The 24,068-nt window shown below is 44.8% G+C and overlaps 1 protein-coding gene across 8 annotated transcripts in view; it reads right to left on the bottom strand.

Moving 5' to 3' along the window:
• Positions 1-6,974: 6,974 nt before the first annotated feature.
• LOC309588642 (neurotrypsin-like) overlaps positions 6,975-24,068 on the bottom strand; it is a 24,400-nt gene continuing 7,306 nt past the window's right edge. For 5 of the 8 annotated variants that reach the window (XM_082308157.1, XM_082308159.1, XM_082308158.1 and 2 more), the window contains 13 exons: positions 23,030-23,266; positions 21,576-21,699; positions 20,686-20,861; positions 20,024-20,171; positions 19,074-19,252; positions 18,518-18,659; positions 17,202-17,404; positions 15,875-16,016; positions 15,387-15,613; positions 14,752-14,830; positions 14,381-14,503; positions 13,593-13,873; positions 6,975-11,863 (listed from right to left, as the gene is read on the bottom strand). In XM_082308157.1, coding sequence (XP_082164283.1) covers positions 11,553-11,863; positions 13,593-13,873; positions 14,381-14,503; positions 14,752-14,830; positions 15,387-15,613; positions 15,875-16,016; positions 17,202-17,404; positions 18,518-18,659; positions 19,074-19,252; positions 20,024-20,171; positions 20,686-20,861; positions 21,576-21,699; positions 23,030-23,266 — 2,372 coding nt within the window. In that variant the 3' untranslated portion in view covers positions 6,975-11,552. The remainder of the gene's footprint in view (positions 11,864-13,592; positions 13,874-14,380; positions 14,504-14,751; positions 14,831-15,386; positions 15,614-15,874; positions 16,017-17,201; positions 17,405-18,517; positions 18,660-19,073; positions 19,253-20,023; positions 20,172-20,685; positions 20,862-21,575; positions 21,700-23,029; positions 23,267-24,068) is intronic. The other 3 variants (XM_082308161.1, XM_082308156.1, XM_082308162.1) reach the window with 2 other exon arrangements.

Below are 24,068 nucleotides of genomic sequence, written 5' to 3'. Positions count from 1 at the left end.
CTGGCCAACATGAGGGAGTGCAGGTGTGATTACTCGCTTCTCCTTGTCCTCAGGGCTATGGCTTGGAAAGGCACAGGAGCTCATAAACACTCATCCATTTTTTTTTCCAGCCAACTTATTGCATGAGACAGGCATGTATTTTCCCTTGTGGATCTCCCAACAGACAAAAGCTGTAGTTGCTGCTGAGGAGACCATGAAAAATAGTATCTGATAATTTCAGCAGTCCTCTGCTAGGAAGGAAGAAATTCAATAAGAAACCCTGCAGAGATGACAAGGTTGCCACTAAGATGGTTTCTCCCTTACAGGGATGTACCTTTTTTTTTTCCCTTTCTCTTTTATTTCTGAGGAAGGAAATTGCTGTTCAAAATTCCTCTGCCTCCGTTATACACAATTTTCAGAATGCAGCATTTCATATGAGAGAGACGAGCGCTCACACATACCCTGAAGCAGAATTGCAACATTTACATTTGTTTCCTGTCTTAAGCTCTCACTGGGGAATGAAAATCAAAGAGAGTCTGTGTTGCACCCCAGAAGTGTCTGCTTTTCACGGGTGAGTCATGTGGTACTCTACAAGTCATATCCAGCGTGGTTTTATTTCTGATCGCATGGAAAGTAAAATGCGTCCTTGCTATGGCTTGAACGTAACACAGACTCAGTAATAAAATAAAGCACTCGAGAGATTTTTATCACTGCTGATGCAGTGGGACCCAGCTGTTCAGCTACATTCTGACTCGGCGAAGGTTTCATTGTCTTTTCGCATGCAATAATGCACTTGGAAATGACAAGCAAAGGCAAATTTTTAAAGCACACATATGGCTTTGTGTCTAAGTAATACATTGGATGTGCAGAAGAGTGGTTTCTTGTGCTCTGGCACTATGACACTATGGCAAACTGCAAATAATTCTTGTATCTTAAGTTCCTGTTCCTCCTAGAAGATCACTGTTTCACGATATACTGATCACTGTTTATAATTAATAATAATTAATAGTAATTAATATTATACATCTCCAAAGAAATCACAACCAAAAATCATTGTTACTTATTTCAAAACACTGGGCCTGTAGAACAGATGGAGCAAATACCGCTTTAGCACAGAAGAAGGGACAGCACACAGCTCGTTTCTCCTTGCTCTGCTTCTAACTACGCACGCAGCTGTGCAAGATGCACGGAGCTTTCCCAGACACTGAATACTGGGAAGCTGAAAGCAAAGCTGCCCTGAGGAATCACAAGCTCTGGAAAACAAGTTTCCTCCATTTGGACTGAGCAGTTTCCAATCTTTGGCTAATCCTTTCCACAGGAGACTTTGAACTGATAGTATCTGAGGTTCTCTCTTTGGAATCTTATAGAATATGAACATATGCCTGATATTAAAGCCTTATTCAAAAGTGAATTCACTGTGAGATGAGTTACTGGTACATACATACATACATGCAAAATGGAGTCAGTAGGGGAACGCTTTGTAACAGCTGTTAAAATTATTGTTATAAAGCAGAAGACAACAATTATGGCTGAGACCTCATGTATGAACATAACTACTACTCTTCAGAAAGCATAAGATGCCATTTATAGATAATAATGCCTGCAAGGATTACTGAGCATATTTTGTCTGGCCTCTTGTATTTCACAGGTTACAAGTATATTTTCCTCTTCCTTTCACAGTAACCTGCAGGAGCATTTGTTTTCTTTTTATACTTTGTTCTTTCTTCTGCCATTACCAAAGCTGACAGTCTGACAGGCTCTAATATGCACTATAAGTTCACAGATAAATTAAAGGAGTAGCATCAAGCTAAAAGGAACTGAAAAGAGATGTTCTCCATTTCTTAGAGGGGAAAGAAATCAACTGTTACACTGCAAGTCCTCTTTTTTCCAGTTGATGTCACATTTGGACATTTCCTCAGTTAAGGTGAAAAGATTGTGAAAGCACTAATCTCTCTCTCCTTTGTGTAGAGAGCAGGTGGGTAATTCTTTTGATACCACATTTACGGAAACTCAGCAACTGATAACTCAGTTCGTCTAGAGAGCGTATTAAGCTAAGCAGCAATGCTATATACTTGAAAGCTTCCTAAATACTCTGAAAAGCCTCTTTTGATGCAGACATTAAGCAAAACATGGTTCCCTGGCTTATATTACCTTCAATCTGCCAAGAAATAATCAAGCAAAGTCTCTAAATGTGACATTCCTTCTCTATCAATCCACAGTTTTAGAGATCAGAAATGGTAATCAAAGAAAAAAAGGTGCAAGCACTGCAATAGCTGACTCTCAGCATGCCTTTGCTGTAGAAGTCAGATTTCTGTATTTGCTGTTGAGGGTATGGTCAGATGGTAAGTAAAGGGTCACTGTTAGGGAGACATAGGAAGTCCATTCATTCACGTCAAGACCAACATACGCTATTCTGCAATATACGTAAGCAGATTTTGGCTAACTGAAATAATCCAGCAAACTCAGAGGTAACTTGCTCAGCTGTATTTACAAGCTTCTCACATCTTCAGGGGAGGAAGCTTTCTATATGCTATGAAACCTGCTCCTTCAGATGAAACTGGCCGTAGCAAAATTTGCACTATAGCTGCGTCTCGGCACTTTAGTCTTTCAAAAGATGAAGATAGGCACCTTAGCACTTAAATATAGGAATAACAGATAGCTAAGGAAATATGATTCTGAAGTGCAAGAACATCATTCTACAATGTTATATGGACAGTACAATAGTCTATGTATTCTACACAACCTTTCCTCAGAAAAATAATCTAACCTCGGAGCTAGGGATGTGAGGTTTTTTATTTTAAAAAGTTAATTAATGCTATCTCCCGTCAGAATTCAGTGAGAGGTTCAATTGTCAATTCAGCATAGGGTTTTCTCTTACAAAAAGCATGGTCACTACAACGACACACCAGCGCTCCATTTAAGAAAATGTACCTTGACAAGTTTTGTGCTCCTGAGCGTGGGTGAGAGTCAGCGCTTTCCCAGTTATACGATGTTTAACTGGCCTCTTTCCTGTAAGCAAAGAGGAGACACTAACAAGAATATTATGCAAGTCACAATGACTGAAAATTACCTGAGTTGCTAGATACAGAGATAACACCTCCCAGTCACTTTCCTGTTTCTGTAAGAAGCAAGGGTGAAAAGATTCTCTCTTTTTTTTTTTTTTCTAGACCTACTTAATTGAGCAAGTAGGACCTACTGCAGGTTACTCTGTAAAACAAGTCAGTTGGATCCTTAAAATTATCTGGATGCTTATAGGTAAAGAGTGTTTGCCTCATTCTGTTTTACCTGCAGAGCTCATGGCCCTGATGCATTCAGGAAGGAAGCTCTTTGAACAGGATCCTTCTCCTTTAGGAGACTCAGAGATCGCAGATTAAATCAGGTGCTTCTATTTTCAGCTCTCTGCTCCAGGTAGGTGAGCAGCCCTTAGCAGGTACTGACAGCTGTTTGTTTTGTGAGCTGACTCAGAAGCTACTAGCTTTTTTAGGCAGATCTTCAATTTCAGCCATGTGCCAGCAAAATGCTGTGACAAATTCCTGTAAAATTTACTATCAAAAACTTTAATGCATTTCCCAAGGTAATTTCCCATGTCTTCTTGAGGGAAGAAAAGTAGATTTGTGTAATTCTGTCATCACATTTGGTGCTGAATTTAGCAACCTATATTTATTTAGGATGGTTAAATATAATAGTAGTAGGAATTTAGTGAGTAGTGGCACGCACTTTGCATATTTCTTCAGGCATCTCGTGCGTGGACACTCCTGCCTCAGCTGAACAGAGGCACCTGATTCAAACAGTGCATCACCCCCAAGTGTCAACAACAAAGTTGCATCAGTTTAAGCAAATTGTTAAACCCGTGTAACTGCGAAGACAAACCTTGTAGGACAATAAAGATTTCTCAAGTCTTAATCAACCTCGCTGTGGCTTAAATATTTGAGGAGTTAAAAGGGTTTCTGTTGAGACCTCAGTGTAGTTGTGCTGAATCACAGAATCTCCTTCTTAGTCTTGCTAGAGATAACTAAATGGTAAACTTGAAGCAAAGGAGCTTTCCTCCAGTGTGTTTGGTTCTAAAAAAACCACAGAGTGTTCAGTAGGCTGAATAGTATGCTTTCCCCCTCTTAAACAGGTCTCCATCCCAGAATCGGAGGTTGTCATCTTACTTTATCTCCAGCAAGCCTCTACATGCAAGTGTGTGTGGGGGGAATAGTAAGGAAGGAACTAACCTTTAGAAGCACATTTTCTTCTTTGCATACAGCTCAGTTTTAAGCAGAGCAGACTAGTTAAACTACAAAGAAGAGGGGTTTGTTGTTGTTGTTTTGTTCTGCTTTTGAGAAGAAAGTAACAGAGAAGTACAAACTTTTAAAGTGGTTTCAGCTGAGTTGTCCAGTTACATTGCCACAGTAAATCTCTCCCACACTCCCTGTCTTCACAGTGAGGAGGGCCCACTGTCCAGGCTAGCACGTCAGGCAAACATGACAGCAAGTTGCGGCATGACCTCTTCTCACAGAAACCTTTGACAGGTACCTGCTGCTGGCTCCCGAGCCCCAGGGCTGGCATGGGCTGGGAATCTCAACACGCTCAAGCAAACACTTCCCAGCAGGATCAATTTGCTGCAATTTTAATTCATGCCCATGTGTTTCTTCTGTTGGGCAGCAACTGAACATGAGCCCAGCATTGAGTTACACCTATTTCCAGCTCAGCCCTTTGAGCCACAGCTGCTCTGATGTCTGTACAAAGGCTAGTGCAGATATAAACGTAGGAGAAACATCAGAGCAGCACAGCTTCACAGCTTCTTTTTGGTAAAGCTGATCCAAAGCAGTTGTTTCTTCCTTTCAAGGCTAGTTTTGAAAATCTGTGAAGAGAAAGGTGCCTTTTATTTTTGGCAGAATGTGTGGGATCTGAAAAGCAAGGAGGGGAAGATCAAGTAGTGCACTGGGGTTTCACCAGTTTGTTTGAATTTGTCTGTCCTACTCCTGTCCTCCATCAGCACCTCTTAAATCCAAGGGTTTTTCTAAACATAAATGACTCTAACTGGATCATCCACGTACTTGAACATCCATTTTGCTGGCTCTACTTCCTCTTTTCACTTTTGCACATAAACACAATCCCATAGAAAGCTCCTACCACTGCCAGGTACCCCCTCTAGACATGCCAGTTGAAGAGTGGCACGGCACCCAGCCCAGCAACCCAAGGCTGTCTGAGCAGCATACTGTCTTCCTCCATTAGAAAGAGGAAATTGTGCCCAAGTAAGAATTTTTTTAATGTCAGTGGTGATACCTGAATGCCCGCCTTCCTCTCGCCTAATGAATATGGTAGCTATCCTAGTTAGAAAACTGCATGAAGTAAAGCCCAGTTTCCTCCCAATTCATATTTCAGTTTCAAAATCCAAAGCCAGCTATCCTACAGCTGGCAATCCAAAACAAGTAAGCTCATGCCATACACTCTCCCCAAGCTTTTTCACCACAGGAAGGCAGCAGTCAAGTGCTTTAATACAAAACACGAGACTTGACAGACTTGTAACCTTAACCACAGTTTCGACTTTGTTTCTTTCCCAGGAAGTGACTACAGAAGAGCGTTACAGAACTGTCTTGGTGAAACACTGCCCGCTGACACATGGAAGGCCATCTAAAATGCCTGCACTCTGCTTCCCCCCCATTGATACACATGCCATCTATTCTCACAAAAACCTCAGCCATGAGCTCTCAGTTTTGCACAAGCAAGAGAGGAAACGTAGGTAGGTGTAGAAAACCCCAAAGGCAGATATGAAGCGAGGGAGGTGTTAACCACAAGCAGCTCTTTCTTCAGTGAGTGCATGTCAGTTCCCAACAGCAGGCTGGAGTCAATAAGCACAAAAACTTACATGCTATAATACTTGGAGTCTGCAGGCATCAGCTACACCAAACCCCAGGCTAACCCTAATGACTTGGGAAAGTCAGCGCAGTAACAGTGACCTTGCAAGGTCCTGAACTATTTTTCAAAACAGACTTTTTATACAGCAATGCAGATTTCAGCAGTGGAGGGGAAGAGAACAGTGTTCTTGCATCCGTCACGCATTCAAACTGCATTTCCCTCCTCCCGCTTCCACTTTTCCAGAGGTTGCCTTTGATTCTTAGAGTGGTGACACATGAATCCTAAGCTGAAAGGAGACTAAATCATGCTGAACAAGTTTGTTCAAAGGTATAGAAGGATCAACTATAACAACGAATTATGAAGCTGATATATCAAGTCCTTTTAAGTTTTAAGTGCAATGAGTTGATCTGCAGATAACCCTCACCTGTTCCAAGTGGCCACAAAATGTGGGATTTGAAGAACTGTTGCATTTCGTAGTAATGATAGCAAACACGATGCTGACTTTGTAACATGCTTTAGCATGTTATAGCTGCTCTAAAAATAACATTAATACAAAAATTTAATTAGCTTAATTCAGGGCTGGAAAAAAATCCTAAAACCTGCCCTTGGAACAGGTTCCTTTATTAAAAACAAGACAGAGCCCCACAGAGTCACAGTATAATCCATTTATTAGCATACCTTGTGAGCCATTGGTGTTGATCCAGGGGACATGAGAGTTTTGGCACTTGACTGATTTCAGAGGTACTCAGCCCCTGGTTAGTAGAAAGGGATTTCAATGGGACTGAGTGGGCTACTACACAAGCAAGTGTTTCTCCTTGATGTGGGAAATTAAATATTTTTCTGAACAAGTAAAAATACAGCTCAAGAGATGTACATTTGTCCGGGTCACGGTGCCTTGTTCCACAAGGAGCGGTCCCCAGTCGGTTACCACCAGGGGCCATTCTGTTCCCTCTAGCTGCAAGGAACTCCCAGCGAATCTATCAAGATGGTGTTAAATACCACAGTGCAGTTCATCTCTCAAAAGCTTTCAACTGGTTGCTGAATATACACATAAAAATCTGTCTTCAAGCAGTTGATGGATCACCACAGCTTTTTTTGGATGAAGAGACTTCAGAATGTTTGTTTCAGAGAGGAAAGAAGACAGACAAAAGGCAGGCCCACCGCTCTTACCCCTGAAACAGCAAATATCCATGTTCCTGGTTCCTCACCAATGCCTCCACTAATACCTTTGAGGAACTGATCTGTTATTCTCTGCTACAAGGATACAAGGATTACAAGGGTAATCGACGTTCTGCCCAGGTTAATAAACAGCTGCCTGATTAATCACAGCACAGAACATAATTCATAGAAATCATCAGAACAGTGTTCAGCTACGGGAAAGGGATAAATCTTTAATCCATCTTCAGGTGGCCAAAGCCTGAACTGGTGTCAAGATAGGGCTGATAGGGGTACCAGTGCAGGCACTGCAGGCCAGGAAGACACCAGCACTGGATCAGCCTTTGTAGACCACTGGGGTATTCCCTCAAAGAGGGATACCTGGAGCACTAGTAGCTGCTCCCTTGCCATAGCCATGTGTCTACTCTTGCCAATGCTCCCACCCAGTCATAGTGAAATTCCCTTTCTCACATAACCAGCGTGTGCCACACTGCTATGGGAACTTGTCTCACAGCATCCACGGGGCACAGTGCAGCCACCAGCAGCAGTGACTGAGCTCTCAGCTCCTGGAAATAATGTATGATGTGCATTAGCCTTATCCAACGGACTAATGCTGTGAAGGACTGTATCAGCCTTACAGGTATGTCAGCCAAGGCAAAGCTCTACAGGTGCTCCCTGCCCAGAGCTGTGTTACGCTCCCCAGACATACCTACAGCAATCGCTCTGAGCTCAGAGGGGCTGCTGCGCCTGCCTGAGACAAGGGAGGAATTAACCTTGGTGGGTTTTCGTCCCATTGTAGCTAGGCTGCCACCAAGACCACAGTAGCAAGTTTAAAGCTAGCTCCAGCATACATACATAATACACATACAGTGCTGAAATCACTTATAGCATTGCCTACTATAGAAAATAATACTGAAAATAATCAGCAGATGGCACAGCCTCCCCTGGCAAACTGCATTCAGTTCTGGTTACCAAAGCTTAAAGATTCAGCAGAAAGAGAAGACATGGAGAGACAGTCACCATGTTATCAGATACCTAGACTGTTTGGGGAAGCCAAGGTTTTAGAAAAGGGCCTATCTCTAGAGTAATGGACAACAGAGAATATGAAGCCAGGGCCCTTATTTCCTCTCATAGCTCAGAACACAAGCACAGATGGGATTCAACAAAAACAAAAGGCAATTAATTCAGGAACCATAAAAAGAAATTATGTGCTATGGAGAATAAAATTATATTGGTTCTCATTGTCAGAAAATATTGAGGCTGAGAGCTCAGTTGGATTAAATAAGGGATTAAACATTTATATGGAAGATGAAGGCTGGTTACATTAAATAGGTTTTAAAAAGTTAGGGATATAAACTCTCACACTTTAGAAAAAGAAGAATCACAAAAGGATAGTGCAGAGTGTTTGTACAACACCTAGAGGACTGAGTACTTGTACTTCTGCTTTAAATAATAATGGTAGCAATGCAAGTAATTAATTTAAATGGGCCAAGAACAAAACTCCTCAAAAGGAAAGGCTGTTAAAACTTGTTCAGTAAAAACTCACATGTACTATCCTTTGAAACATCTGCTGCTGGCCAACATTAGGTACAAAATACAGTCCTAGGGCAGCTGGGTGCCGCTCATCCAACCAGGTAGTTCCAGTAAGCCTTGGTAGCAAAGCATGTGAGTTTTTGGGTTGGGCCACAGTCCCAGTTTAAAGAGCAATACTGGTGCTCTGAAACAGGTTAGGACAATTGAGGAGAGCATTGGCAGGCTTGCCTACAGTACCAGTAAGGTGTAAAATTAGGTGAAGGAGATCAGATACTTCTTTCCCTCCTCCTGGCTCATGCAGGATTTACGGGATGTTGCTTACAAGGATTCTCACAGCTTTCATGGTGACAAGATCTAGGAGAAAGAAATATTTTGACCTAGAACGTGGGAATTTCAGAAGACAATGCCAGGCCTGTGTCTCGCTCATGTTACATGGTAATTTATTCTAACTCCTGAATAGCAACCAGTTAAGTAGGCTTAGGGAAATAACCTCATAGTTATAATCCTTTGGGTGTTTCTAAGCCTGTTGGGGTTATCGGTATCAGCTGAAAGATCAAACCAGGTTAAACTAGAGATGTAACAAGCACAGAAACTCCATTTGAGCTGCTGTAGCATGCTGGCTTGGGGGAGGCTGAAGGTAAAAGCCGTATCCCTCCACATTTCCCAGACAGGTGCTGTCGCTACCAGTGTGGAACTTGGCATTTAATCCCCTGCAAGACCAGAGGTCTGTAACGTAATTGCCCTCGGTCCTCCTCTCATTTTAATTCCTGGGAGATAAGGAGCAGTCTGCAGCTTGCGTCAGGGACTCTCTGCCAGCAGCTGTAGGACAACACAGCCAGCATGGAGCCACGCACAGCGCTACCCAAGGATCAAGCCTGGCACTTCAAACCAGGTTATCAGCACAAGCTGCACTGCAGACTTTCAGCCCCTCGAGAAGAGGCATGAACACTTCAGATCTGTCTCGAAGGCCAGTTTGCAGAGGTTCTGACATTGCATGTTTTCAGGATTCCTACAATTCTTTTTTAAAATAAAGTTTCCATTGCAGTCCATTGCAGCATTGGTAACCCAACTGTCCTAATCCCTGGAGAGGGCAAATGGAACTGTTTATTTTAGCATTCACACACAAAAATCAGCCACCCAGCCAGGTCAGCACGTTTACATTAAACTGTTTTATAGAAGACAAATTAAACCTTTAGGCAAGCACTACTTATTGAATCCAAGGCAATTTCTAGGACTCTGTCACCACATGCCCTGTAATATGACATTGCTAATCCACAGGCTGTGTTCTGTCTTCTGTTCTTGCCTTGGTAATACCGAGGTACTGAACACCTCAGTGCCTTGAGCGCAGACCTTCCAGACAGCAGGCCAGCGCCTGACCCAGTCATTGCCTACCTTACAGTGCATGAGCGAACCCAAACCATGCACATGTGGCACAAGTTGCATGTGTCCAATTCTGTATTACTACTCCACATTCGGGTCCTTGGTTATACATCAAAACTTACTGCCCCTGCTCCTGAGCCGACCTGCCTTCTCTCTGGCTCGTCTGCACACAGCAAGAACACACTGTGTGCGGCACAACTGTTAAATGCTCTTAGCCCTTCTGTCTATTTTTATATTTTTCTACCTACTCGAGAATAATAAATTAACTTACAAAAGTGATTAAGGCCTAAGAGGAAACTCTAATAATTTGTTTCAATGAGAGGGTAGGAAGAAATTGAAGTATTCACCAACCCCTGCTTTCTCTCAGCATTATTTCTGTTCAGGCTGAGAATTAGTTTGATGGCACTGCTTGCATAGCCTCGAGTCAAGCCAGTTTACTCCCACTGAAAGGAATGAAAAGAGAAATAGTGCAAAGAAGAGAAGAGAGGAAGCATAGCCCAGAGGCTGCAAGAATAGGACACACTTCAGGAAAAGGGGAAGCTGCTTTGCAGCACGCTTACTGTTGTACACCTCGAGCAAGTTACTCACTCTGTGTGTTTGTTCTGTATCTACACCCCAGGAGTATTTCCATGTTTCATGGGAGAACTGTGAACACAAAGATATTAAAGACTCACATCACAAATAAAGGGCAGCCAATAACTATGGTGAATAAGGCACCAAGAGAAAGTCCCCGTGGTGCTGTTAAATCGTGACTCAACACCTGAATGTTTGAGATTAACATTACATTTGGATTTAAAGAAAAATAACATGTCTATTCAGCCTTCTGAGGTCACATTTTTAAGTTCTTCGTAGTAACCATGAAGGCAAGAAAGCTGTTGTCTCTTAAAAATGAAGATTTACTCTCACACCAACTGATTCTAGGAGATGCTGCTTTAAGGAAGAAAAAAAAAACAAACACAAAAGAACCACTATATTGAGAAAGTAGCAATAAAACCATAGCATCTGGCAGCTGGAAATGTGTGATACAGGATTATAGAAGGAGGGACAAGCATCTCTTAGCAGGGACAGACACTTTAAAGGGATCATATGGGAGCAGACCTACTATTCAGAAAGGAAAAGGTTCCCCCTAGAGACATAACAGGGAAGGAAAAAAACGGCAGCTGTCTATTCCTCAGCTCAGGTCAAATCTTCTGATTCCTGGAATTGAAGAGAGCTGTTATGAAAAAATATCTGAAGATTTCCACTATGCCAGAGCCTGGCGCCATCTTCTAAGCATCTCACCTCTCCTTGCAGTGTTTTTCAAGTATGCAAACATACAAAAATGGGAATAGATTTACAGAGGCAGGTCTCTCTCCACTTCTACCATTTCTGTGTTCCAGGGCAAAGGAATAAGTGTGATTGCTTTACAGGACTCAGACAGTCAGAACAACATAGACTTATCACTCTGTGCACCTGCTTTCTCTGCTCAGAGACTACGGACTAAAGTGAAACCAAAGACTTTAAAGAATCAGCCATAACTCTTTTCCTCCCAGTTCTATGTTAAAGTCTTTTCCCAGTGTCCAACGACAAAATAAATCTCCATCAGTCACAGGCCAGAAGCCACAGCCTTCTGCTGCTGCAGGGCAAAAGGACCACGTCCAAGTTCGAGAGCTCAGACATTTTCATTTTATCTTGGTCATTTTCTTGATCCAGGGTACATATTTGCTGACCTTTGTGTACACACCGGGGGAATCCTTCCGACCACAGCCATAACCCCAGGAAGTGATCCCCAAAATGATCCAGCGTCCATTTGACCTCTGACACATGAGTGGCCCTCCACTGTCACCTTGGCAGCTGTCCACCCGTTTATCTTCAGAGAGGTTCCCAGCACAAATCATGCGGTTAGTGAACTTCTGCCCATAACGGACCTCACAGTCTTCCCGTGGGAGAAGAGGCACCACCCCCTGCAGCAGGGTTCTTGAATAGGACTTCCCTGGAACAGAACAGAACAGACCAGCCAGACCAATTCACATACAGACAACAGCAGCGGCCTGGAGCAACGGTGCTCCACACAAAAACAGATGTTTGTACATTTAACGTCAAGACTGCGGCACAGAAATAGGCTGAGCTCAGCATCTCTGAACCACCAGAACTTCAGAAAACAGTACTGCCAAGCCAGACCACAAAAAAGAGCTGTAAGATCAAAGAGATGGGGAAGAGGTTGGAAAAAGAGGTTAGATCAAAGGATGAGTCTTACTCCTGGTTCTGCCAACAAGTAACTAGAACCTTGTTCAATTTATTTAATCTCTCTGAGCCTCCATTTCCTCCTCTGTAAAACAATGACAGTGTTTTCTCAAGAGAATAAACGCAGTAATATTTGTGAAGTGCTCAATCCTCAGAGAAGTTTTGAAAGATGTTTCAGAGGCATCCAAATATTATTCAAAGGAAGCTCACTTCATCTTTGGCCAGATTTGTCTCTATTTGCTCAAATCTCTTTATTACCCCAGACTTGCTCAGAACATAAGGTTCCTGTGCCATATTAGAGTATGACCTTTCTGTGCCCAAGGTTTGCAGTAAGTTCACAAGGTAGTAGGTAACTGCACCTCTCATTGGGAAAGCCGGGTTTGGTGCGTGGGAGGGATTCTAGCCATTAAGTCCCAGTACAGCTTAAGGGAGTTACACGGCCAAGTTGCTCCTTGATCCTCCCCAGACACCCCGAAGTGACACGTGCACCTGGCGCAACTCACTCCAAAGACAAATGTATATTTGCAGTTAAACACTTGGGGTAACAGCTGGGAAGGATGGGTAAGTCCAAAATCAACAGAAAAGCTCCTGCGTCTATTTGCCTTTTGGCAGCAAGTGTTTCTGAACATAGGGCTTTACTCCAGTCACAGCAGCCCCAGAAAGGCCTCCTTGCCCCAAGCCCTGCATTGCATCTCTGAGCCCCAAAGGGGGGAGGACTGGACAGGCGGTTATAAAGCTTTGTTTAGAGTTCAAAGCTGTCTCCAGCCCTTGCTAATGCATGCATGTCAGGACTCCACCAAGCCCAGCATTTTAAAACATCGCCTTGAGAGTGTTAAGTATTTACTAATTAATACTTTCTAGAATATTGCCCGCTCCCTTTTGCCTAGGAAGCTCCATAGCAATGATGTGCTGCAAGAGGACAGGTACAGGCCATCTCGAACCTAGTGCAGAAACCAGCCTCAGAGCCCAACTGTCCCTGCAGCAATATCCAGGGAGATCAAGCAAGGTTGTCTGAGAGAGATTCCTTCCACCTCTAAGCCCCCACTTCACTACTACAGTGTCATGAAGAAGGCAGGAGGTCATGGAAACATGGGGGCCTCCCATAGGCTTTGTACACCAGCCCTGCACAGGCCACTGCTGCCTAAGGGGTCTGCTGTGGGCAAACGTGCATGTAGAAGGGGTAAGAAAGAGAGGACTGTGGCCAGGTGGCAGCATTGCTCTCTCCCACAGCTTCAGAAAGATTCTACGGCAACCAAAACTTCCACCATGGGCAGGCCCAAGAAGCCTCAAAATCAGAAGAAAGCACAATGGCACAAAAATCCCCTCACCTCTCTGCTCCTTGACACCACGTGCTGGCACAGACAATAGGAGCAGTACGAACACGGCCTTGAGTTGTGCAGACAGAACTTAATGGCCCATGTAGGCTCCTGGACCCAGACTCCCCTACCTTTCTTGCTCCTCAGAGCCCCATCACTCACCTGTGTCTCCCCAGCCAGAGATGATGCAAGCTTGCCTGTTGATGTCAGACTTCTCTTTCCTGTCAGGCAGGCAGACAGGCAGAACGTGGTGATTGAAGGAGAGACAGTGCCCCTCTCTGCCCCGCATCCGGACCAGGGCAATGTCGTTATCGTTGCTGCCGGCCCAATAGTTCCTGTGGAGGATGATCCGCTCCACAGGCAGCTCCCTCTCAAACTCATCCTTCACGCCTGTGTGGTAATCGCCCACCCGCAGCAGGTAACGCCGCACATCAACACCAAACCTGGAGAAAAAGACACTCAAGGTCTTGATACTCCTACTAAGACAGAAACAGGCTCACACAAGTGTCAGTTGCTATGAGACTGAACCACCTCCTCACAAACGGACTGTGGGACCTCTTTAGCAGATGTGATAATGCCAGCTGTTGGGGTCAATGGGTGTCCCATGCACAAGACTTTTTTTTTTTCCCCTATAAAAAAGGGCTACAACAGTTGCAAGGTGTGTGACCTTGCATTCACAGTTCTTTAAAGCACCAAAAAATGGCAAAATGCTGGTTCCTTTTAAGTTGTAAAGCCTCGAAGTTAAGATGGCAGGTGTAAGCAGTGAAGGATAAATCAAGCCTATATTGAGTCACGCCCATAAGTGCTCCAGGATCATACACATCATGACCTGAAGCTCTTGTTTTAGAAACTTTGCTCATGTGGTTCCACTGGGCTGGGAGGATATTCTTGTATGAGGTTATCTTGTTCATCTTTGAGTATCCCTTAGGGCTCCCCACTCACAAACGCACCTTTTGAAGCAGTGGGCTGCAGTCACTACCCAGCAGCTGCTGATCAGCGTTGCTCCGCACAGCAGACGAGTATCTTGACGAAAACCCTTCAACCGTAGCGAGGCCTGCCATGGCCAGCCGCCTCTGAAGAAGAAACAGAGGAATAATAGGCATCACACACAGAGAAGCTGTTTTGCTCTTTTCCCATTCACTCTGCCCCATCTGGGCTCAGCTGGCGCGCATTCTCCCAGAGATGGGCCCACTGCTTCAAATCAAGTTCAAAAATCACCAGTGAAAATGTGTGAATGTATTCAGCATTTGCCAGGCTATTTCCAGAGCCTGTAGGAAAGCTGGAACCAGTTCTGGCTTTCCCGGGAATTACAGGGTAGTACCTGAGAGACTTGTTTCCACCTATGATCCTTTTCTTGCGACGGTGAAGCAGGCGCATCCCACACACACCAGATTCTGGACCTGCACAGCAAAGTTACAGCGGTTGGGTAGATACCTTTAGCTTAAGTATCAAGAATTGCTGTCACGGAGCCAAATACCATTCGCCTTCCCTGAGGGCATTAATCCTCATGGTAGTTGCCTGCATTGTGTTATGCATGTGGAATTCATAGAAGATTTGATCCCGTAGGTTTCCTCAGTTTTGGTGGAGGTGCTTACCTCCAGTGTCTGTAGTCTTATGCCAGAATGGGACCTCTACAGCTATTGCCTCAGTGCTCTAAACCCCAAAGTATGCTCATGGTTACGGCCCTAAGGAAGGGCATAGTGACTTGGCTGTGGGGAAGTTCTGTAGGCTCAAAGGCCTGACATGGGTGGAGTTCCTCATTCTGGAGCACCCTGTGCTCCTAAGAAGAGACAATGAAAACAAGGAAAAAGTAGGAGGTGTAGGACAGGACATGCTTATTTTGTAGGTGAAGTTTCAACCAAAGAACAGAAGAACTGCAGGGGAAAAGCATAAAAGCATGCAGAGGTACTACAACTGGAGCCCCAGATTTCTGCATAGAAGAAATTGGCACATCACCTGTTCTTCTGATGTCTTGGACCTTCTCTTCCACATAGTCACAGATCACACCAGCATCCTCACTGTGCCAGCAGCTGTGAATCCCGGTGTCAGGCCTGACACACTGCCCCAGGGTGTGCTCCGTGCCACTGCATTCTACGTTGTCCAGATGGACGGGCCCATGGCCTTCACCAAAATAAGCCATTGCCCTGGCTTTTGCTGTACCACTGCAATTACAGAGAGGGTGGCTAATCTGCAATAAGCAGGAGGCAGGTGAACCTGATGCATCAGCACATTTTAAGAGAAATAATATTTATGTGTCACTCTGCACACAGGCAGTAATACAGTACTTGCTGAAGGCACTGTGAGAATAGGACCTTACTCCCTCAAGCATATGCAGGTATGCCAAAACTAAGAAATTAAGCCCCCAGAAACAGGTCCAGAAAGAAGCGATCCCCCTGAGAGCTGTTTCTATGAGAAAGATAAGATGCGTGTACCCGAGCTCTTACCTGAATCCCAGTTGCCTGCAAACTACTGCAGCATCTCTGTCTGTCCAGCCATCATCACAGACGCTGCCCCACTGCCCATTCAGGAATACCTCAACCCGTCCCTCCTTGGTGCTTTCTCCATCCACCAGCCGCACAGGAGGCCCTGCAGCAGAAAACACAGGGGTTGCTGCAAGCAAAAATACCAGAGAGTGTGAGGTGCCTGGGACTTGGGTTCTATAGGAAAAGATGAATCCCAGACATCAGTAAGCTTAAAAAAAAAAGAAAAAAGAAAAAAGGGAAAAGGAAAAAAGAAAAAAGAAAAAAAAAAGAAAAAAGAAAAAAGGAAAAAGAAAAAAAAGAAAAAGGAAAAAGGAAAAAAAGACAAAAGATGAAAGATGAAAAAAGAAAAAAGAAAAAAGAAAAAAAGAAAAAAGAAAAAAAGAAAAAAGAAAAAAAGAAAAAAGAAAAAAAGAGTGTTTCTATATGAAGACTATGTCCCTCATTTCACCTCTGTGCTGAATCAGAAGACTACATACATATTTATTTAATACATACTGGAAATCATTAGTGGATCATATTCTGAAAGCTGAGTAAAGAGGAGAACAAGAACAGAAGGAAAGTTATTAACTCCTGAGCCAAGTGTGGACAAGCTTAAACATGCCTTGGAAATAAATCCATTAAATTATAAAACTATTATATTATTCTAGGCAAGAGAAGAGTTCTACATCCAGGAAAAACAAAAAAGTTGGATGCTGTCTATTTCAATAAAAAATGTCTGACAAATTGGAAAGTCTCCTGTAATAGGGAAAGGGGAGAGTATCAGGTCTCAGATGAATAAGGAAATTCTGCTAACTTGAAATACATTCACAATTTTAATTAAAAGTGTACCATCCACACAAGAGGGTACCAATGTCCACACAACAGCCCCTCACATCTGAAGTCCTCTCGTCTTGGCAAGGTGTGACACTAATGTGGAAACACCAGTTTCCTAAAGAGTCTAGTTAAAGGGGTCCTCTGTTCCCACAGGAGGCTGAGGTGTCTCATCAGTGAGCAATGGCACACTAAGGCAGCCACCGTTCCTCAGCCCCTCGGGTTTGTTTTAGAGACTGCCAATACAATTCTCTCCAGTTTTAGTTTCTCTGCAGGTCTGGCCGTAGGGCTGGTGGAGCCACAACTCTGTGGCTGTGCCCCAAGACAGCCAGGGCTCGTTCCTAGCAGTCCTCCTCAAAAAGCAGCCCCCTCACTGAGACAGCACAGGGAAAACTCCCACATCTCTCAGAGCTTGCAAAGGAACAGACCAGCAGGTGACACTTCCCCACCGTCCAGGGCAAGAGGCAAGGCGAGTTACCCAGGCTGGCATCCATGACTGTGTTGCTCTCGGGGGAACAGCGGACTCCCACATCCTCAGCGTGTGAGCAGTCATGCTGCCCCCAGTTGCTGTGGGGACAGTCCAGGAGGGACAGCTCTGTCCCCAGACAAGCCACATCATCCAGTAGGATAAAGCCTTGGCCAGCAGCATAGTCCCCTTCAGAGGCCAGGGTAGCAGGACCACTAGAGGAAGGAAATGGAACATAACATCAGATTCATTCAAACTCGTTAAGCCCACAGAGGGACACCAGGTCAGAACCAAAGGGAAGCTCCCCTGAAGAGCTCCGCTGTGATATTGATGGCCCCCTGGCCTAAACCACTCAGTGACACGCAGGATGGCAGCCAAGGAGCTTGCACATCTCACCAGCTTCAGTTTTCAGGGAGGCCTGCCCAGACCAGTCCATTTTCTAGTGTCTGGTCAAAGGCACAGTCATAGCAGCACAGAGGGACAGCTGTACCACAGAGGCTGCTTTGCAGACATGACACCAGGTACATCAATTTGGGGAGGGGCTAGCAGAGGAGGCATCAAAAATACCAACATTGAAGTAATTCTACATCTTTTTATAGGAAGTAGCTACCTGGAATTGAAATCCAGAAAGCTGCAAGCATTTAGGCACTACAAGAAATGACAAACACAGTATGCAGCTGAACTCAAAGGGAAGAATTTAGTTTAGTCTTTTTTCAGTCTATAAAGCTGAAATTTTACAAGGATACCCTAATCATATTAAAAAAATCCACAAAAAAAAACCCGTTTACTGGCTCCAAGACTACAGTATCCTTATTTTAAATCTTCCCCAGACTCATACCTGGAGGTACAACAGTTCAGCAATGGGCTGAAAGAAAAGCATTACAAAAAATCCCTAATACTATTCTTCTTTTGCCCTGATGGTCTTCGTTCAACTACTGAAGCAGGTGATATGTTTAGCTGACAGAGCAGATGGGTGATATCATTTAGCTGACAGAGCAGGCGGGGTGGCAGTGCTGAGCTGATACACCTGGAAATTTAAGGTGTATTGAGAGAACTTTCTGACTTTGGTGAGGGGTTCATAAAGACAGTATCAAGCCTGTTATCTGCTTTCAAAACAGGCCGAGGCAAGAGATGATAAAGATTTTTTTGCCCTGGGAGAGGGTGTGGATACCTATTAATTTTCCCTGAATAAAATTGTATAATGGTAATAACCCTTCTAACAAAGACAGCATTGAAGAAAGTAAGGTCCAGCCTATTCCAGTGAAGGGGGATGGAATCTAATCCCTGAAATTAGGAAGCACAGACACTACACATGCTCTCAGTCCTACCTGAAGCCCAGCTGCCTGCAGACCACCTGGGCACCGAGGTCTGTCCAGCCATCATCGCATACTGTGCCCCAGTCTCCATTGTAATAAACTTCTACCCTGCCTTCGCTGGGGCTGCGGCCACCAGCCAGCCTGACAGTGCCCTCTGCAAGGGGTGGGAGAAGGAAAGATCAGCACTTAGCAAGGATGAAAAGAAACAGCCTGTGCTCCACTGCCAAAGTCTCTGTGCAGCCCATGAGTGAAAGAAACCAGACACAGATATCCGTGGGTACTCAAAAAACAAACGTTCATTGCTCCCAAACGTGCCCATCTGTCAGGGGAGGATTCACCTCAACCTTTCCATGCCACCTGTGGAGAGCAATGGGAACACCACCAAGCCTGGCTCTGATCCATTCCCACCTGCTGCTTGCTCTCTGTCTCCACATCTGGCAGCCCTTGTTGCTGCCGTAGGTAGGAGCCCTGCAGGATCCTGGAGCAGAGGAGCTACCTGCTGAGCAAGGTGTGTAATGTGGGAGCAAGACAGACCACATCTGACTGGCGTAGAGCTGTAGATCTGTACCTGTGAAAGGGTCACAGGAGACTCCAGCATCTTCAATGTGGTCACAGTTCTGCTGTCCCCAGTCACTCTTCTTGCACTGGTCAAGTGAGAGTTCATTGCCTGAGCACTCCACTTCATCCAGCAGGATTGGGCCAGATCCCTGCCCATAGTGAGCCCATGACAAGGCTTTCGGATTCCCACTGCAAACGGTACAGACACATATGCTCACAGTAGGGAAGGTCACAGTCTTGTGCCCTCAGAGTCTGCCTTGCACAGGGACTCTCCTATGCTAGGCCAGTGTCCTCCCATAGATAATCTGTATTTCCGACACAGTGGTGTTGCCAGCTGTTCACCAAAGTACCTGATTGGAAAGTTTTGTAACAAGACCTTCCAGCACATAACAAAAACGTGCCTGCAACATGAACAGTTCAGACAGGTAGGGAGTTCTGAGGACAACGATGTTTCAATCTCAGTGACAGGCAAAACTCCTGAAGTCTGAGGGATCTCAAAATGGAATCATCTATTTCAAACAATTTTGTACTGAAGTGATTTTCAAGAATGCTCGGTATACAACAGCTCCCATGTTAAGTGCTGAATGGCATAGAAGAGAACAAGGTGCTCTCTCTGGCTTTCCCGTCTGAAGAGGATAAGGGCAGACAGTGAAACTGGATGTGTTTAAACTTAACCAAGTAAACAACTGCAGGCATTAAGATATATGTGCAAAAATAATGAACAAAAACCACAGACAGACCTTGGATAGGGATGCATGAACTTTTTTTTTTTTCCCCCACAGCATAAACCCATAAAACTGACAGGAATTAAGTACAAAATCCCTTTATAGGATGATCTTTTCCAAGGTTTCTGTACACTTCCCATAGAAAGGGCTGGTACTACAGTGAAAGGACATGCTTTCACTTTCTTCATTCTGCCTACCTCTGTTACCACTCCATGACATACAGCAGGGAAGTTACCTGAGTCCCAGCTGCCTACAAACTACTTCAGCATCCCGGTTGTCCCACTGGTCGTCACAGATGGTACCCCACTTGCCATCATGGTAGACCTCCACTCGCCCTTCAAAGCTCTCCTTTCCCCCAACTAAACGCAGCGGGGCACCTACACCTGTGCTTCAAGAAAGGGAAAGAGAGCACAACAGAGCAAGACAGAGACAAAGCACATCCAGCAGTTCGGGGTGTAGAACCTTCACCAACCAGAGGAGGTCTTGGGATGCTCTTGTCCCACCATACCACATCCTCCCCTCTAAACTGCCCCCAGAAGCGTCTGTGATTGCAGCCCACAGTATGGGTGCCGCTGGTCCAGGGCTGGCTCTTTAACTGGCTGCTACAGTGACTACGACTTTGCTACCTGCAGACAAAAACCTGGTTTGTTAAAAAGAGGATGTGGTCATAAGCAACAGCCATCTTTCAGTGACTGTAGTAGTATTCCTACTGTGAGTATTTGGGATTGGGAAAGGATGGATAATTTTACATTTCAAGGAAGATAACCACCTGTATAGCAGGTGAAAGAAGAACATGCTTCAATGATTTGCTTTCCACAGCTTCACAACCTTAGATTTTACATCTTGTCAGCAACACTGACGCAAGAAACAGAGAGCAAACCTCCCCTGGAGATTTACCTTCTGGAGGGACACATGTTACCATGGCACTCCCCTGGTTACAAGCTCCTGACACAGCTTCCCGATAGCCACACTGCAGCAGGGCTTTCTCATCCCCCTGGCAGTTTGCTGACTGCAGGTGCAGGGGAACAGGCCACAGTCCGGGATGGCTCTTCTTCCCAGCTGTGCCGATCTCACTGGTACAGAGAAAGCAACAGAGCAATGAAGTGCCTTAGCACTGCTTGACTCACACTTGTTTTCCCTCAGTTCTTGTGACTCTCCAGCCCAGTTATGGCATTTCACATCCCAGTGAGCCCAGCTGATTGGAAGTGCATAAAGGGGTGGCCATGTACAGTCTAACGGGAAAGTACAACCAAGCACAAAGCACTGCCCACCATCTAACCCATTTTGTCTTCCTACTTACTGCAGAGGAGCTGGTCTGGTCAGAAATGGCACCCTCGTTTGAGAGTGATAAATGAACCCATCAACGGATTCGAACATCCAAATATCTGAATCACCTTCTTCCTTCTCTGTGGACCTTATCTCCTTGCTATTTGGAAGTTTGAAGGTCCAAATCCCAGATTCCCGAAGGGGGTTCACACCCTCAAAATTTCTAATAGACCACTACACAAACTCCAGCTGGTAATACTAAAAAGGGGATACGATCTCACAGCTCACTCATCGCAGCCTGGAGCACCAAGCAGAAACTACTGCTTTAAAAAGTTCTTGCAAATGCTGGTTGGGGTTTGACATAGTCATGGAAAGAAAACAGTAGGAAGTGGGAAGCGAGCCACAAAACAAGCTCCTCTCCCCCAGCCAACACATTATGCCAGAGGGACTGTAACCAGAGAGGCTGTTCTTTCCAAGGCCACATGAGCATGTAACTCTTGCAACCAGACTGAGGGTCCCACCTGAGACCCAGTTGCCTGCAGACAACACTGGCATCCCAGTCAGTCCAGTGGTCAGCACAGATGGTGCCCCAGAGTCCTCTGAAGTACAGCTCCACACTGCTATCTTCAGCCAACCGCACAGCACCTTCCAAAAGAGGAGAAAAAAAAAAAAAAAGCTGCTGTCTTCTGATGGAGGTTTCAGATCAGCAAGTCTTGGACTTGAACTGCACCTGGCTTTTCTCATCTCTGTTTTGCTGGTGCTGTCACTGAAGTGACTTGTATGAAGGGGTGTGGGACGTGGCACCTTCCCAGTTCCAGCAATGGCTGCTCAGAAGGATGGCTGGTGCCACATCCATTTCAAAGCCGTGGTAATACTGGCAGTAAACTTGGGTTCTGCCACAACTCCAGGATTTTCCTTTTGTGAAACAGGGGTGATTTTATGTGCCAACTTGAAAAGGTGTCTGGAAATGGCAGGCTCTCTAATTCCTATGACACTCCACTGATTTATTTTCCATCAATCACCTCACCTATGAGAGTCACTGTTGCTACAGCTAAATGTTCAGTAACAGCAGGTGAATCCTCTTTAATTTCTCTAGGAAAAGGAAGTGCCAATGTAAATGCCCTTTCAATTCCCACTGCACTAGAAATACTACCACTGTTTAGAAAGCACATCTCCTCGCTCAGTTATGGACTGGGAGAAGGGTACACCTTGTCTGTAGCACATCAATGCAGGCACACAGCACAACTACACTTGTTGTATCCTTTCCTTTAATGAAGCTGTCTTTGAAAGCACTTCCACTGACAAGGGAAAAGACTTTGTAATTTCATTTATTAAACTAGTGCTTTACCTGCTTTGCAAAATGCAGGAAAAGGGAGGAAAGTCAGAAAACAGGAGGACGAACAGAACATTTTCAAGAGTGCTGCACTGGAGTCGGGGTACTGAGAGAGCTCAGCTCCCTTGCATGCCTCAAAATAAGCAGCAGTCCTTGTGTCGGCACTGCGAGGAATTTTAAAGTAAGCCTATGACCTGCCTTGCCACAGAAGATTTACAAACCTAGCCACAGAAGATTTTTCCTTGTTATATTTGAACTGCTATAATTACATGAGGAGAGCTCTGATATAGACACTTAAGGAGCAGGAGTGTGTTGTTTTCCACATAACTTAAACTGTTTTCAAAGTAGCATGAGTTAACAGTAAAAAAAAGAAGTCTCCTTGTATGAGAATACAAACATCTATACAAGGCATTATGGCTACAGCAGCTTAAATCCACCCCCTACTATATACAGACGTTCTTCTCCCACACAGGCTAGCCTCTAGTCCTAAGTATTTCGACAATTCGGGGCAGTTATTGTACTGTGCTTCTTTCACAGGGTGTCCCACCTGCTGCCTGCGAGTCTGTGCAGCACACATTTCTGGCCTGAGCTCCCCGAGACAGTGCAGCCTGGGTGCTGGCAGAGACACGCAGCAGCCCTTACCTTGGTTACAGTCGCAGTTAGCCCAGCCGATGGCCCCTGACGCAAGCCGGTAGAAGCACCAGGGTGTAGTTCCCCCGTCTGGGTTCCTGCAGTGGTTGTGGTCCCCCAAGCCACGGTCTGGGTACTGCTGAACATAATCGGGGAACTCTGCCCAGTTCAGGCACTCTGCCCCGGCCTCAGTGACTGCCAGTGAGCCGTTGTAATACCCAAGAGGTCCGACACCACACACGCTGGATGCTGGGCATAGGAAGGGAGCTGTTAGCATCACTTAAGGCATCGCACACTGAGGCTCCATGTGGGAGATACCAGCTGATCTCCTGAAACACCTCCCATGTCTGCAGTCTTGATCACTACTTGCTTGATTTCAATTCTATCACTCCTCAAGGCAGCTGTTCAAAGAATGTTTCTAATATGCACTATCTAAAAAACAAACTGATCTGAAAGTTATGAACTGCCCAGATAGACTTTTGAAATGTGTTAACTCTGGGCCCAAACATGGATAATTGGAACCTGTTCCTATTACCATTTATTTCAATAGATGTTCAAGCAGCACTTGAGCCTGGCAGACACTCCTCCACTTCCTTCCCCACCTGCTTTGGCACCTGAATAAGGTACTCTTAAATTTGATCCTAGGCTCTTTAGAAGATTAGTTGCCTGTTTAAATTGATTGAAACTGAGAAGAGTTTAAAATTAGCTATAATTTCATTCTATAAAGCAGGAAGGTGGGAAATGACATTGTATTTCATTGTATATATGTTCCTTTTACACATTAGCATATCACCTGGCTTATCTGAACTTGGCCAATGTATAGGAAGGGAACGGGAACCTATTTTGGGGGGAAATGCAGGTGCCAATGTTCCAGGCCAGTGCCCATGTGAAATATCTCATGCAAAGAAACCCCAACAATTAATATAATATGGTCTCCATTCATGACCCTGAAAAAAGAGAGAGGGAAGCCAGAACCAGATTCTGTGTGAGGGTGGGCTTTTTAGAGTGCATAACATGGGAAGAGCAGACTCAGAAAGGGATAACAGTTATA

The sequence above is a fragment of the Platalea leucorodia genome (assembly GCF_965183815.1).
Source record: "Platalea leucorodia genome assembly, chromosome: 4".
Lineage (NCBI taxonomy): Eukaryota > Metazoa > Chordata > Aves > Pelecaniformes > Threskiornithidae > Platalea > Platalea leucorodia.
Note: the sequence above shows the minus strand (reverse complement) of the source record. Positions and strands in the feature narration are given on the sequence as shown.